The sequence below is a fragment of the Phoca vitulina genome, unplaced genomic scaffold (assembly GCF_004348235.1).
Source record: "Phoca vitulina isolate PV1807 unplaced genomic scaffold, GSC_HSeal_1.0 scaffold23, whole genome shotgun sequence".
NCBI lineage: Eukaryota > Metazoa > Chordata > Mammalia > Carnivora > Phocidae > Phoca > Phoca vitulina.
This window is the reverse complement of record NW_022589726.1, coordinates 20,622,569-20,639,986: the sequence shown is the minus strand read 5'-3', so window position 1 is coordinate 20,639,986 and position 17,418 is coordinate 20,622,569. Positions and strand designations below refer to the sequence as shown.

The 17,418-nt window shown below is 41.1% G+C and overlaps 1 protein-coding gene across 2 annotated transcripts in view; it reads right to left on the bottom strand.

Moving 5' to 3' along the window:
• Window positions 1–17,418, bottom strand: part of LIMA1 (LIM domain and actin binding 1) — a 91,098-nt gene that overhangs the window by 6,065 nt on the left and 67,615 nt on the right. Inside the window, exons 5-9 of one of the 2 annotated variants that reach the window (XM_032420495.1) lie at window positions 15,794–15,878; window positions 14,774–14,922; window positions 12,000–12,107; window positions 7,151–7,208; window positions 5,453–5,565 (exon numbers count right to left, since the gene is read on the bottom strand). In XM_032420495.1, the coding sequence (XP_032276386.1) occupies window positions 5,453–5,565; window positions 7,151–7,208; window positions 12,000–12,107; window positions 14,774–14,922; window positions 15,794–15,878 (513 nt within the window). The remainder of the gene's footprint in view (window positions 1–5,452; window positions 5,566–7,150; window positions 7,209–11,999; window positions 12,108–14,773; window positions 14,923–15,793; window positions 15,879–17,418) is intronic. The other variant, XM_032420497.1, reaches the window with a different exon arrangement.

The window sequence follows — 17,418 nt, the reverse complement described above, 5'->3', positions numbered from 1 at the left end:
GGAGGTAAAGCAAAAAATAGGAATGGTTTCCCAAGTGGGTCCGGACAGGAAACAAAAGTAGAAAATGGGTTAAAAAAAAAAATGGCCATAAAGGGAAATCTCTATAAAAGGGAGTTTAATACAGTTTAGTGGTAAACAAATAGCACCAAGGGATTGAAGAATGAAGGAACAGAACTGAGTGGAAATGGCTCAACAGCCCCCTTCTATTCCTAAGGTTAGAGCCCTAAAAAGAAAAACTTAAAATAGTCAAAGACAGGTTCAACCTAGTTTACCAAATAAGGGAGGTATTTAAATATGATCAAATGTTGTAAATGAATGCTGTTGGAAGCAATTAGGGCCTTATCTGGAGCTCAGAATTCTTATATGGATACTTCTAACAAGATAGGACCCAGTGGCGATGTCACTGCATAGTTTTAATTAGGTTTTCTCTAAAAAGAGCTAGGTCCTTGTCTAGCCAGCAGGAAATACATTAAAATGCAAAATAAAATTTGGGTGTCACAGTACAACTGATGGCATCGGAGAGAGGCTGTACAGATCACAATCCACTTGATGCACAAGTCAGAGGCCAAAGGTATCTATTTCTCAGACTGAAACTCTTTGTCAGGGGCAGGGCGGCTTCCGTATTTTGAGCGCTTGACTTAGGAGGACAGTATTCGTTCTGGGCAGTGAAGACAGAGCAGGAGACAGGAACCTCCCAGGATACAAGAGGAGAGGGGTATGACTGTGCTCAGGGGGAACGGAGAGAGCCGGAGCACACCTCCATCACACACACACAGAGGACACACTGTAGGAGGGTGCGGCCCCGGGAACAGAAAGGAGAACCTGAGAGAAAGCTGAAAGCTGAGCTCACGTTAGGAGGAAAGTGGAAGGCAGGAGCAGAAATTAGGTACCGGAGGAGCAGGAAGCAGAAGCTGCAAGAGACAAACAGGAACCTTCAGTGAATACACAGCATTCAGTGTGGGGAGGGGGTGGGGGGCCTGGAGCGCTTTACTGAAGCTGAGCTGAAACTCAGGTACAGACTCGGATCCGAGAATAAGACCACGTTTTCTTTCTTTTTCAAGTAGTTCTGCTAATTGTGGCAAAAGCAGCCTCACTCCTATCTACCTGAGGCTGGAACCTGGCCCAGCTCAGGACAGAGAGCTGTCGTGAGCCTTCCCCCACAAGAGGAGTGTCTCATTAACAATTCTTTAGTGTCTTACTGCCTCCCACACCTGACCCACAATGGCTCTCTCTTGAATGGGGTGAAAAGCCACCTCTCCTCCTTAACATCAAATTAACAGACTGCTAGCTCAAACATCTGACTAACCACAAGCTTCTAACTAACCAGACCTACAGAGGCCCGTTATTCCTATCCATTTTTTACAGAGACCCTTTTCAATATTATTTAATGTTTATATGGCAGCTGCCCAAGGGCCTTCTAGTTTCATAAAGTCAAGAGGATCCCAACCTGGTCATATGCCAAATCAGAGGGGCTGTCTGTGCCTTCCCTTTACTTCCTCTGTCCCGGGCTCTCAGCCACTTTTCTGTAATTGCCCCCATGTCTATTCAGACGACAGGAAGCAGAGTCAGTGCCCAAAAATCTCTACCATTATGGTAGGCCTGGCATATATCCTGCCCATGCCTTCATGGCATGCTCGGACTTGGCACATCCACGTTTAAAACACTGCCAGTATTAGAATGTTAGACATTTTTTATCTTTAAATTATATTTTTTCACTCTGTAAGATGTTTTTCATCTCTCCTCCCTCACTCTTTTTCACATGTAGAAACTACAGCACCAGGACGTCAGGTTCCTTATCAAAGCTCCCATGGTCAGTAACGGAATTAAAACTAAAACTCAGAACTCCTGATTCACAAACCAATAGAGCATTTTCTAAATTGTCCTGGCATGCTAATTTTCCGTAACTAAAGGAAACTCTGGGGAGGAGAGCAGATGCTAACCCAAATGAAAATAATCTCACTATAGCAGTTTGAACAAACTACAGTCCTCACTTTGTTTCAAATTATGTAGATAATATCTTTGGGATGTTCAGAAATGAATGAGGTAATATTTACATAACTGATGTTCATAAACACTGTCATGTCTTTCCCATACGAGGGATCTTACAGGCCCTCTGTTGATCAGCATCTATACAAAGCTATTTTTCTAATAAATGTGTGTGGCTTCATCTACATTCTTTCACCATCTGGCCTTACATATATATTTCAGTCTAATGAAAGCTCTAGTTGGGAGATTATAGATATGTATATATTTATATGTATATGTAACATATATAAACAACATACATATATATGGGGGGGGGGGCTGGCAACAGTCAGTGAAGCTAACTAGCCTTTGGACATGGTGAAGCCAGAAGGAAATTCTGTATTGATGTCAGGCTTCCATTCCTCAAGAACACCACAAAATGCCTTTCATTCCCTCCTTTCCAATCTGTGCAAAATATCTAGGTAATTAAACTGAAATTCTTCACATACAGTAAATGGTTGGGTCGGCTCTGTGCAGCCGAACCCTTCCCCTGGCTTTCTGTGAAACTCTTTTTGACAGCATTTTGGAGATATTCACATCTTAGACTGCTCTACGTGTAGAGGAAAGGTTCGTGTTTGATAAAGCAGGAATAATGGAGATAGTAAGAAAAGATTCTAGGTGCCCTTCTAGCATAATTCCAGTGGCTTTGCAAACTAGCATAAAACCTCCTACCCTGTCCATAGAGGAAGGGACAGCCAGCAGGGCATTGAGGGGGTGCCAGGTGAGTGTCCTCTCAGGCAGTCTGCCATGTTTTCTCTCCACATCCTTCAGCAGGACCAGACAAGGAAGCCTTGGCTGTCCTTATGGGGGCAAGTGGGTGTTCCCAGAGCTGGCCACATCTCCTTGCCTCTTCCTCCCTGTTCTCCCATTTAGGGGAAACATTTGGGGGATAACTTCTCTCAATGGAAGGACATAAAGCCTAAGAGACCTCTGGGTCTCTTGAGTAGAAAGGTCCTGATCTTTCTCACAGGGTCCACTGAGCTCTGCTCCCAGAATGTCTTTTTTGAGAGTGAACCTGCAACTTCAATTTCATTAGCACCAGGTCTCATCAACTGAGCTATCTGGCCAGTGTTCAAAATATACAAATAAAACTCTTACTTGTAAAGATGTAGGATCATTTTTCTACTTTATCAAGCTAAAGTTTGAAATGAATCGAATCTCTACCTTAGATGTCCTATTTTTCAATAACAGACAGATAGGCACTAAGGAACAGTTTTTCTAGGATGTGTGGGACCTAAAAATCTATTCTGAGTGAACAAGTTTATTCTGAGCTGTATGTAATTTCCCCAAGTGGAGAAACAACTTCTGTCACGTGGTCTATAGCCATGAGACCAGTGATGCCAGCAGGTCTTCCTATAAACACTAAAGTATATATATACTTGCCTTCAGAATGTAAAGGATGAATTTGAGGAGGAGAAAATAAACTACCCTTAAATAAAAGTAGAGATGTGACTGAGTCCCATCTGTATCTGTACACCATCATCATTTGAGCTTTGGACCATCGGCAAACACAGGGAGCCAGGCCTATTTACTCCAGTCTTTACACAACGTTCAAAACCTGAGGTGTCTGTCTGGTGAAAGCAAGCCTGTCTGCATTCTCCTGCTGAGTGACCAGGGCCAAAGAACAGGCATGGGTCTGGGACAGGTGTAGAGGGAGCTTTATCTCCACCCCCTCTCATCTCTGGTATGCTAGGGAGGACCTAAGTGCGGTGCACTCTGTCACTCATCACTCAGCAGCTCAGACCCTGGAGTCTGAATCAAGGAGGGACCTCAAAAGTCCAACCCAGTACCAGGAGGTCTGACCTAGCAGTTGAGGGAAGGAAATGAGACTGGGTTGAGAATTCAAATATATTCAAGAACAGATTTTAGTTCTTAAACAAGCCATGGAATTTCCTAGTCCCTCAGTCCATGGCCAAGTCAGATTTACTGGCTGTCCTTGATCCAGAACCACAACCCAAGGACTCACACCTGGGCAGGGTTGCTGTTGGAGAAGAAATTAACCCCATGGCATTTGCTACTTTGTTGGGCTCCAGATACTGGACAAAGAAAGTGCTGATGACAGCATGAGCTGAACTTTAAAGCCGCCAGAAGAGGGGGTCATGTTGAATACATGTGCAGCTCAATCACTGTAACTCTATCCTTCCTCCCTTTACCTGCTTTCTCTTGCTACTTTCTTCACCTTTTGCTCCTTTTCAATAAACCTTACTCTCCTCATGAATCTCAGCTTCCTGTAAAATTTTCATTTACATTCTTCACTCCTCCCCTTTCCCTTTTTTAACTCGCCCTTTATATCCCGGATTCTCCCCTTTTCTCCTTTTGTTCCAAATCTTCACCTATGTCCTCTTCTCTTCCTTCTTTTTGTGCACTAGAACTTTCATCAAGGCATCAGTCATGCCCACAACTGAGAGATACAGGCACAGCTGATGGGTGCATGAGGCTGGGGCAGTTACAAACCATCAACACACCAATTCTACCTACTGCATTTCTTTTAAATGTTAAAACTTTCTAAACAAAACCTGGCTACTTAAGAGGGCACCAGAGGAGAAAGACACTAAAGAAGTGTGGGTATGTTTGGTTATTAATCCACATGGCTAAATTAGCACTACATTAGCAAAGCATTCCATTAAAATAAGTCAGGTAATAAAGTCTAAAGTAGGCATTGGGATTTTTTTTAACCTTTATTTTTATGAGAGTATATATTTGTTCATAGAAAGGGAAAAGACTGCTTTTAAAAACTGGTGAATAAAAGCTGGCCAGAGATTGAGTAGCCTAGTAAAGTTTTCTTAGGGTACAAAACTTTTGTACATTCCTTAACATCTAATATTATATACCCTAGTATAAGTGTTACTTGAATGCCCGATTTTACAGCAAATGGGCTGGCCAACTCCCACTGCAATGTACACAGTCTTTCTTTAAAGAAGCTAACCACCAATCATGTTACAGTCAAGTTCTTCAGACCAGTGGGCCACTCTCTTTAAGTTGACATGCACATCCCCATCCAATGGGCTGATTTAGTTTGACAGATTTCTTGAATTTCCCACTTTGTGGTCTTTTGCCCATTCACAGATTTATGGACTTGGGCATTTTTTCCCCTCAAACACACACACACACACACACACACACACACACACACACACACACACACACCCCACATCATTTTCTTTAATTTTGGGTTTCCTTAAAACTTTCATGAATTTTCCAGATTTCAAACCGAGAGCTATTAGTGAACCTCTCCCCTCCTGGCTCAAACATCTGAGCAGAAGAGACAAGATTTCCAGGGAAAGTGACTGGCTTAAGTATGCCCTTTCTTGGCATTTTAATCCCCACAAAAGCAAAAACAGGTTATAATGAACATAATGATACAAGGTGCAATGAGATCTATTCGTAAACCAATGTCTAAAGGTTCCGAGAGAAATTGCCATCATACCTTCACTGCTTTGGGAGGAGAACTTTCAGAGAGGCTGGAGGCTCTGGCATCTGGATTTAGTGGTTTAGGATGGACAGGCTGCTGGACCTCACTCTTGACCTGGGAGTTACCTGCTTGAATTACAAAAGGAAGGCATTTTATAGTATCAGGGGAAGTCTCAGAAATGGTTCCTCCCCAGAGCAAAGCTTTGGCACCTCTATAATGGACAGGTCTTTTCAACACCAGGAAAAACACAGCTCTTCTGATGCTAAAAGCTATGCTCTTAGGTTCTGAGCTGGGAGGTTTTTTCACACTTTGCCACACACAGCCAGAACCCAAATCATTCTATCTGAAGAACTTTCTGCCCCCGCGCCATGGTATTTGTCATTTTTGAAGGCTGTTTGTAGCAATGTGATGTCATGAGCACTGGGCATTATGTAAGACTGATGAATCACTGAACTCTACCTCTGAAACTAATAATACACTATATGTTAATTAATTTAATTTAAATTAAGAAAATAAAGGCTGTTTGTAGATGATTTTTTTGGTAGTTAGCACCCCCAATAACTCCTTCTGGAGTGCTTGAAGGAAGGTGAGGGTATAAATTTCCTACTGCACACACACACCCACACACGTGTGTGTGGGTATGGGTGTGTGTGTAATTTGACACAGTCTTTTTGGTCAGTCCTATAGCAGATATCTATGGATGGAGATTATGGAAAAAGGCTCCATGAAGTTTTTTTCATAATCATTGATGTGTCACCTGCATAAGTTAATTTTCTGCCAATATAGTCACTGTGTGGAAAACTCTGAGCAGACACAGAAAAGTGCTACTAAGGAACCATAAAAGAATTCCTTAAAATCTAGAGTTAAGTCAACAAAGTACTAAAAGATTAAGTCTTATTTTTCAAATGTTTTGCAAACCTAGTCAAAACTCAGAAAAATTTCTAGTCCAAGCAAAATGACTACAAAAGGAATGTTCTTGGATTCAAGCAGCAAGTTTCTCTCTAAAATTTTAAGGTAGGATTTGCTAGAGATTTGTTAATTCATATTTCTACTTTAGTTGCTGAGTTTTCAATGTCTAGTAAAGTAATTAACCTGGGGAGAAGCTAGAAATCCACATATATTTAAAAAAAATACTGAAAATCAGAATCAAAAGTGGATATAGTAAGAAAAAAAAACACAAAGGTTTTTGTTTTTGGTAGAAGTGAGGCTTGAAATGGATGAAAAGCTGATAAAATTCAGCGCCAACAGGAAAATCTCTAGAATCTGGCTAGAAGGTGGACTATGGTTCACATATAGATAAGCAGAGAAAGATATTTTTAAAAGGTTACTCAAATACCAATTCTTTATCTCTGTAAATGAATAAAATCCTTCTTGGCCAAACTCCTATTAAAATGAAACTTCAAAATTAGTTTTTACAGCTTGAACCCTGAAAAGGTTTGATACAAAAGGTAGGGTACATTCAATGAGAGAAGCACCAAAAGTATTCAGTTTGCCCCAAGTTAATCACATTGAGTTTAATTTCTCCCTAAGCCAGGGAACGTGTGAAGGGTAAGCAAGCATCAGTCCTTAAAACCTAGTGAAAGATTTGATCAGCTAAGTTGCTGGGTTTAATACGTTACGTTCTCAGCACTGACAGCAATGGGGACATTCCTGGACGAAATACAGAATACAGAACAAGAACCTCATCCTCCAGATCTAAGAACAAATGCTTACGGGAGTCATCTTCCGCAGGGGTGGAACGGACTGCCAGGCTATTCTCAGTTGCAGAAACCTACAAAAGGGGGGGATTAAGAATCACATTAAAAATAAAAGAGCACACTGCTGTTAATGCCATAAAAACCTGCTGACTCTAGTCAGTCACTGGCTGCCTGGGGGAAATAACGGGCCCCAGAACAGCTGAGCATTTAAACAAGAGGCAGCAAAATGGCTTTTATGAGGATATTAACATGCCTCTCAATTACAGAGTAACGGGAGAAACAGACTGCACTCAACTGCCAAAAGTGTGCATCATCTCCCTTTATAAAAGAACTTCTAAACCACATCTTTCTACTGTCAATAAATAAATAAATAAATAAATAAATAAATAAATAAAGGCAAAACAAAACCCTCTATCAGAAAGAACAAAGCTCCTTACCATAGAACTATAACACACTCAAAGGCAAGATGAAGTCTTTACATTAGGAACTATTCTTATTCCTTTATCTTCCTAATTCCCTATTTCCCAACCAGATACATTCTGCTGAAACAAGCTGGCCAATACAGAAGACCTTTTGATAGCTAAAAGACAACTTGACCAAAAACCAACCTCTGGTGTTATCTTCAAGGTTAGTTTTCCATTTTAATCCCTGTCTCAAAATGGCAATGTTTAACAAAATGGCAGATCTTATGTATGGGTGCAAATCTCTTCCCCAGAAGCCATCAAATTTAAATAAAAACTTTCTACTTTCTCTCTCTCTCCTTTTTAGTGGCCCCTAGGCCTCTCCGGTATCCTCTATCACACTCAAAATCATGAAGGGTCAATAGATGACCCAATGTGTAGTCTTCACGTAAAAGTCTTTCATTTACGGGCACCTGGGTGGCTCAGTCATTAAGCGTCTGCCTTCGGCTCAGGTCACGAGCCCCGTCAGGTTCCCTGCTCGGCGGGAAGCCTGCTTCTCCCTCTCCCACTCCCCCTGCTTGTGTTCCCTCTCTCGCTGTCTCTCTCTCTGTCAAAAAAATAAATAAAATCTTAAAAAAAAAAAAAAGTCTTTCATTCAGATGTCAGGGATTTTATGGGCAATGCTGAGTGTTTCTATCAGGATGTCTAATGTACTGAATAAATGTACAATGGAGATTAAGTCATTAGCTGACTGCACCTGAATTTTTGCATGGTTGTTTTTTCTCATTACTCTCTCTCTCTCTTTTTTTTTTTTCCAAGTAGGCTCCACACCCAACATGGAGCCAAATGCGGGGCTTGAACTCATGACCCTGAGATCAAGACCTGAACTGAGATCGAGTTGGACACTCAACCAACTGAACCACCCAGGCGCCCCTACTCTCTTTTCATTACAGGAATTCTGACATGGCATAGAACAAACCAGTATAATAACAGCCAACATTTATTCAGTGTTTAGTATGTGCCAGGTATTGGAATGATCACTTTACATACATTATTTCATTTAATGATAGGAAAGAAATTAAAAGCTCTTCAATTCTTGTTAATTAGTACGTGCACCCATCCCAGGATGTTCCTCTCTCACCTCTAATTCTGGTCACCTTGAACCTGCAGGGTAAACTTACTGCCAATCATGACATCATTGCACATGCCCAACCAGCTGACCTCACTGCAGGAGCCGCCGGGAGAGAGCACGTGAGATTTTGCTCAAACATTTTGTTAAAGGAAAGCGCAAGTTCATTTACAAGAGGAGAAAGGGAAGAACAATACCTTGACAAAATATTCTATTTCAGGCAAGTTTACCCTAGCATTAGTATCCCTTTGTAACAAGCTGAAGTTCAAATAGTTCTTGGGTATCGGTTAACAAAAGCTAGGCAAATAGCTGAAAGGATAACTGAGGCTCTGAAAAATTTTACGAATTTGAAGGCAGCCCCAGCTTTATGAACCTGCAGTATGTACCTGAAGGCTATGTACTGTCTTTATCTCCTTTCTTCCCCACCCACTCCTCAACTCATGGTTCAGTTGCATTGATGCCCTTTTAGGCTATAATTACAGTGTTTTGATACTCCAGTTCAACTCAAGAGTTCCAGTTTCAAATCAGTGTGAAGATAATCAAGAAAGAAACACAAAATTAGATTAGGGACAATCCAGGCATTATTTTCTAGATGATCATTTCTGAAACTATGCTCCTAGGATAGATGGGGAGATTTCAATGCTGGAAATATTTTTCTCTTAAGTTCCTTTTTTATAGTATGTAACATTTTAACTCAGTTCTTTTTCTTTTTTTTTTTTAAAGATTTTGTATTTAAGTAATCTGTACACCCAATGTGGAGCTTGAACTCACAACCCCACGATCAAGAGTTGCACACTCCACTGACTAAGCCAGCAAGGCGCCCTAACTCAGTTTACTCTTTTTTTTTTTTTTTAAGATTTTATTTATTTATTTGACAGAGAGAGACACAGCGAGAGCAGGAACACAAGCAGCGGGAGTGGGAGAGGGAGAAGCAGGCTTCCCGCAGAGCAGGGAGCCCGATGCGGGACTCGATCCCAGGACCCTGAGATGATGATCTGAGCCAAAGGCAGACGCTTAACGACTGAGCCACCCAGGCGCCCCCTCAGTTTATTCTTAAGACACAATCTCCCACTTAAAAATGGGAAAACCAGGTAGTCTAATAAGAGAACTCACCTGATACATGGCATGTGACTCATGGGACTAATGCGTGAGCCCACTGTTGCCAGGACATATGTAATTTATTGGATGATTTTATGATTATGAAACACACGGTTGCCAAGTATTTTGTCTTATTATTTCAACATATACTTGCAATATGTTTTTGTAAAATAAAGAGATCTAATTTTTCTGGAACATAAGGAATAGCACAGAGGACATTAGGAGAAGGAAGGGAAAAACGAAGGGGGGAGAATTGGAGGGGGAGACAAACCATGAGACTATGGACTCCGAGAAACAAACTGAGGGTTTTAGAGGGGATGGAGGTCGGGGGATGGGTTAGCCCGGTGATGGGTATTGAGGGCACATATTGCATGGAGCACTGGGTGTTATACGCAAACAATGAATCATGGAACACTATATCAAAAACTAATGATATACTGTATGGTGACTAACATAATAATAAAAAAAATCTAATTTTTCTCATTTTTTTCCCTGTTGTAAGATTCAAATTTTGTAGCCATTAATCTGAGATCATTTTCCTGTGTGCCTACTTTGGTCCAAGTGTGTAGTGTATTTCATAATTTCCTATTGGTGTTCTGCCAATACATCATGCTTTTTAAAGTATTTTTTTTTTAAGATTTTATTTGTTTATTTGACAGAGAGAGACACAGCAAGAGAGGGAACACAAGCAGGGGAGTGAGAGAGGAAGAAGCAGGCTTCCCACGGAACAGGGAGCCCGATGCGGGGCTCGATCCCAGGACCCTGGGCTCATGACCTGAGCCGAAGGAAGACGCTTAACAACTGAGCCACCCAGGCGCCCCTAAAGTCTCTTACAGACCAATAAATTTGAGTACTATTGCTCTTAATCCATTTTAATTATCTCCTCATCTTTTGGAAGAATGGCCTCAAGGGTATCAATATGTGTAACAGAAGCAATGACGTTTTTTTTTTTAAAGATTTTTAAAATTTATTTATTTGACAGAGAGAGGCACAACGAGAGAGGTAACACAAGCAGGGGGAGTGGGAGAGGGAGAAGCAGGCTTCCCGCCGAGCAGGGAGCCCGATGTGGGGCTCGATCCCAGGACCCTGAGATCATGACCTGAGCCAAAGGCAGACGCTTAACGACTGAGCCACCCAGGTGCCCCAAGCAATGACTTTTCTCCTAAGATTAATCACTGTGATATATTTGAAAGCTCTTTCTCCTCATCTAACTTAACATTTGGTTATCATATTGACCAAAAGACAAAAAACAAAACAAACAACAACAAAACAACTGGGTAATGGATTGGCAAAGAAAATGATAAATCACCTGACATAAATGTTGTTATGTACTCCAACCAAGCCATTCATCTAGTGATAGGCGCATAAAACACAAATATGATTTGCTTAAAATCACCCTGTGGTTTTTCACCTCGGCAGGACTCCTTCTAGAGTCTTAAGCGTGGCATATAAAGCTTCTCAAGACCTGCCCCGGCCCTCTCCCTCCACTTGGCTCTCTCCATTACCTATATGGCTTGTGTTCCAGCCTCTGGTTTCCAAACCTCTGTTTGTGTCTGCCTGGAATGCCCTTCTTTCTCTTTACTCAACCCTTCCCTTATTCACTTGGTCTCTTTCCATACATTCTTCAGGACTTGGCAGACATCACCTTCTTGAGGAAGTCAGGTTAAATGTCCTTAGTCAGAGCTTCCATGGCCCCACAGAGCCCTCTCACCACACTTACCACACTGCTTTAGGACAGCCAACCTGCTACTCATCTCCCTTCTACTCTGTTAGCTCCCTTGCAGATAAAGACCCCATGGAATGGTGGAATGGTTTGTTCTTCTTTAGTTTTTAAGCTTAGCATTTCCTACGCTTAGCATAGTGCCTTGCTTTCTAAACAGTCTGAGTGAAAGAATGAAATTGTCTTACATAAAATGTGTTAAATTAAGAATACAGGAATTCCTTGAAGATATCGTGTCTAATCAAAACAGATTTTTAAAAATCACTTTAGCTCTACACCCTCTGAGCATCTGCCGAGCAAAAGAATTTTCCAGTGAAGGTTCATTATTTGGTCAGCTATAAGTCGCAGAGTTCCCCAACTGAAATTATGTGACCTGCAAAAATAACAATCTGTCCTGGCAGCTGTTACCAAATTCCCAGACACTCTGCAGCCTAGAGTTAGAGTGGTTTCTAATTTTAAGCGTCTAATTTAGAACACATGCTTCCTTGGCAACTGGACATCAGATTTTTCAACCCACCTTCTCTCCAACCTGATGGGAGATGCAGACCTCAGGATCTGGGGGCACATTCTCCTTTTGCTCCAATTTATGAGTTCTGATTTCACCGCCATTGGCTCTCAGGTCATTCTACAAAATAAAAATAAATCTGTGAACTAAAATAAAAAAAGCTTACTATTCTGCGCTCTTCATAGCACATCCATTAAATAAATTTGGAACGGTAAAAGAAAAGTTCTTTTAAGAAGCCTCGGGTCAAATCAACCCCCTAATTCTCACAAGCAAAACCCATTGACTAGTGAAATGACAAAAGCCGCTTTGTGGACACACACCTCAGAGTTAAATATTTGTACACTAGTCTAAAACTGGATGCTCATTAGAATACAGACATATCAACACAGACACACACAGAAACCACCCCCAGCATACAATGTTCTTGTGATTCACTCCTCTAGCAGCAGAGCTTGTGGGAATGCAAAGCTTGTGAGTTTTATCAGAAAAGACCATTCTGGAGCAGGGGAAAGGAGATGCCAAGTGCCAATAATCAAGAAAATATACTGACCATATATATAAATGCTCGGCCTGGAAAGAGAGACAGGGATGATGCATACATATAAAAACTGAAATTATATTTAATGATACCATAAAACAACCTTTTTTTTGGTGAGACTTTCAAAAACATGCTTCTTTTTGCATAAAATTCAGACATTGTACTAAAGACATACCTTATTCTACTTCTCAGAACAGAATCTCCACATAAAAAAGCAGGCATTAATACTGTCATAAGGAGTAAGCATAATCACATTTTTTTTTCCTTGCAAAGAACACTTGGGGCAAAATATTAAAATTAACTGTATCTACTAGATCCAAGATCAATATAGTGGTAGATGAATATGGACATTTCCTACCTTTAGTTTTCTATCTTTCTGAAAGTCTGGTACCTTTCTGTTCTCTGTGATTCTTTAGGCAGGGCGAGAAAACAAGCCATGTATGGCCACAGGGCCAGGGTTAAGTGTGCTGACTGAGGTGTGGGATCCCAGACTAAGGGACAAGGCTCTGGAGGAGCATTGGTGAGGGGGAGCAGGCAGCGAGTGCTGCAGAACACAACAGGACAGCTGAAGGACTCACTCCTGACCCCATCTTGAAGCCTGGCCTCCAGAATCACGCCAGAGCGTGTGTGCCTTGTTACAGCCATCCTCTGTAAGGGGCCTGAGAAATTCTTTTGGGATGAGATAAAATGTACTTTTTACAAGAATTCCTAAAGACTTTTCAACTCTTAAAATTTACAGAGCAGGAGAATTGCAATGCTGAAACTCTATTAGGAGTTTAAAAAAAAAAGTCACTGAACAGGTTTTTCCACTTAGGGAGTCACCTGGTTGGAATGTTTATAGCAGGAGGGCACAGAGAAGCAGCAAAATCTTGAAACAAGGGAAATAAGCTCCAAAGATCACCTGTTTGCTCTATCTCCTGACCTCCTTCTAAGAGAAGTCTAACTTTGCTCACTTTCATGCTGTCGGTGAATAATCAGCCTGTGGTGTTCCACTTTACGACTGAGTTATACACATCATCTCTTCTTAAAACCACAGCGAAAACTCAGGACAAAATTATTCATTGCCCAGAGACTTAGTCCACCAATAAGTACTATTGGAGAATGCATACTTAATAATGTGAGGAAAAGAAGGTTCAACTCCTGGAATACAAGTTATGATTTCTAATAGGTCAACTCGTTTCAGTCTGCCTGGGAACAAATAAAAATCAATACTATCTTTCAACAAAAACATAGCACACCTAGAGATTCGTGGCTTGTATTCTGAAATCTCAGAAGGAACAAATGTTTGAGAGATCCATATCTATGTATATGTAGAGTGTTTATATGCATGTGTAGGTATGAATAAATGGCATTTAAAAGGTATCTTTGGTTAAGCAGTTCTGTAGTGTCAGCCTGCCAGGTAAGCCTAGGAAAATCTAAAATGGAAAGACCCTTCATTTGATTTAGAATATCACATTTTTATGCTTACTGAGCATGTCATCTTCCTATTGTTTCTCCCTCCCCTTTATCTATCCATTATTCTATTTCTTTAGAAAATCATTACATCATAAGAAGTAGGGATTAAGTAGGCCATATATTGTATGATTCACTTATATGAAATGTCCAGAATAGGTAAATCCATAAAGACAAAAAGCAGATTAGTGGTTGCCAAGGGATGAGGGGAGGGGAACTAGTGACTGCACAGGTAGGGGTTTCTTTTTGGGGTGATGGAAATGTTCTGGAATTAGACAGTGATGACGATGGCATGACCTTATGAATACACTAAAAATCACTGAATTACATGTGAAAGTGGTCATTTTACATCATGTGAATTCTATATCAAGAAAAAACTGCAAGAAACCTCCCCATCCCACATTAATGTCGAATATATCCCATATTTCTTGCCAGTATTCTCTCCTCCTTTCCTCAAAAACAAAAACAAGTGTTTCTGTTAAAACTAACAGACTATAACTTTTTTAGCAACAACAACAAAATGAAGCAGAAGAGGCAGGAACACTGTCCATGATATTACTGGATGATAACATCACTAACGAAGGAGTGCGGTGGGAATGAGGCCTAGGAAAGCAAAGTCAGGATTAGAACATGATAACGATTCTGAATGAAGCTAGGGTAGGGTTTACGTGGAAGGAGAATGGCTAGGGACCAGGGAGAGAGCAGGGCTCTCGGGTCAGGGTCTGGGAGACATCTCTTGTCTCCGTGCTCAGTGACCACTGGCTGGATGAGTGAATGGATGATGCAGGACACATACTGTGGAGCTGCTGGAGCTGCTCTGCTTGGACACAGCTGCCTGGTACTTGGCCATTCGATCCTTTATGGAGGTTTCTGACAGGCGTGGTATGTCCAGATTTCGCCTGCTCTCGCTTTTCTCTGTGTTGAACGTGGAAGATGACGACTGACCTGGAAGCACACAAATAATGTGTCCTATCAGAAGATAAAATGTGATTTGAATGGCTTCAAGATTCTAAATTTGGGGGCGCCTGGGTGGCTCAGTTGTTAAGCGTCTGCCTTCGGCTCAGGTCATGAGCCCAGGGTCCTGGGATCGAGCCCCGCATCGGGCTCCCTGCTCGGCAGGAAGCCTGCTTCTCCCTCTTCCACTCCCCTTGCTTGGGTTCCCTCTCTCGCTGTGTCTCTGTCAAATACATAAATAAAATCTTAAAAAAAAAAAAAAAGAAAAGTTTCTAAATTTGGGGCTGTTGGAATCGGATGTAATCCATTTCTTCTATGAAGGGTACAAAGAAGGAAATCAGGAATATAACTGTCACTTACTAGGTAATAGTTACTCACTTTCCCAACTTTAAAAGAACCTTTACCATAAATGAGTATTATATATTTAAACATTTTGGCTTACTTAACATTGGAAAAAACTAGATCTCAATGCCATTTTAATTTGCATTTCTTTACCAGGAGGCTGATGATTTTCCTGTTAATTTTATTTTTTGTTTTGTGAAATGCCTGTATAGGGCCCCCTTCCAAACATAATAATTATGCTCTCAAGGTGTTATGTTACCATCGGTAATACAGGATAACCACTCTTGACAGAGGACACTGCCACCCACCCATGGCAGCCCTCAGGCCCCAGATGACCTCAGAGCCAAAACTGTCGGCAGTCTTCCCTCATCATCCCACAAGGGGACCCCTGGGCTGTCGCAAATATAGTTCCTTTTAATTTGTGCCACTCTTCCTCTAAAAGCATCGGCTTTGAGGCCAAAAGGTATTGCTACTAATGAGTACTTCCTAGGGAACCTCACACACACGGAATGCTGCTTACCTGGGCCTATTTCCAAATCATCCAGAGAATAGCTGTTTTCAGAGATCCTCCTTCCACCTGCACTCCGACTTTGGGACCGAAGAATCTGTTCGGGAAAACAAAACCCAGCCATAAGCTTTACAAAGAAGGTGGGAAATCCTGATGAATGTTCAGAGAAGAGGCCTGCAAATCTCCTTTATTAATAAAATCCATAAGAGATTAGATTTTGTATTAGTTTTTACATTCCACAGAATGTGTTTTTAGCATTATAAATATGAAGCACTACATATTCACAGGTGCCCAGGCAGAAATAAGTAACTCTATAGAGGTAATTCTCTCTGGTAATAATCACTGCCTAGCCAGCTTAACCAGAGAACTAAGCACTTTAACCAGCCATGGAGGGGAATCCTCATGTCCCAGACGACAGGGACATGTCTCCCTGAACGTCAAGTCCGGATGACAGTATCTGCCGTTTGTTTCCCTTTTCCCTCCCACTTCATCCCTGCTGTTACGGCCTTGGGTTCACATCTTTATCTTTTCCCTGGACTATTGTATTACATTTCTAATTGCTTCCTCTCTACCTTCCAATCAAGTCTCTATGATGCTGCCATTATCCCACGTCATGTAATTATTCCCCAATATAAAGCTATATTACTCTCTTGTTCAAAATGCTTGAAAAATTCCTATAATCATTCCCCGAACTAAATCTAAAGTGCTTAGCATGTTATGGAAGACCAGTTCTACATCTAGTCCCTACCACCCCTCCCTGAGTATTCCCTTCCTCATCCCTTACCTTCCAGGAAAAGCAAACTGCTGGGAGGTCCATGAGCTTGTAAATGAGTTCCCTTCCCCCATCCCCCTTACATCCTTCTATTTGTTCTTTCAAGACTCAGTGAAGGCTGAGCAACATTCTCTCTGTGAAGTCCACCTTAGCTCTCCTATATAAATCTAAGTAGTCCTTCCTCTGTTTCCAAGGTACCTGGTCACACTTACACTACAATGCTTACTGTGTGTCCCTCTACTGAACTGGAAGCCTGCTGAGGGCAGGGACCATGTTTTTGTTTTTTAAATAGAAACATGGATGGTACAGATTTTTTGAATAAATTATTCTGTGAGTCCTGTAAACTACTACATTTATATCTCTCATATCTAGGGTAGATCTCTAATTAAAGTTATAAATTATAATTTTTAAGACTGGAAAAGTAACTTAAGAGAAGGTCATTTAGTGTCACAGAATGTTCCCAGACAATAGTACACAGAGAGTATGTCATGTTTATTCAGCTTGTAATGAGAGCCTTCAACCAGAGCTCATCATTCAAATCTCAATTTATTTCCAAATAACTTGAAGTGGGAAAGATATCTGAAATCCAGTAGGACAGAAGAGTAAAACACTTAGCACCCTTCTGAAATCAACATTAGTAAATAGTTATTAAACCTTTAAGTTCAATGGACTAATCAACTCAACAGTAAAGTTTAAGACTGAACTTTTTCAAGTCCTCCCCCACCCCCACTGGAGAGAGAAAACATGCCACTTCAGAAATCAGAGCCAAGGCCTGGTTTGTTTGTACCATACCAACGACAATAGTTTCTTGCAAATTCAATATACATTTCAAATAATTTATCTCCAGTCAGCTTTGCTAATTACA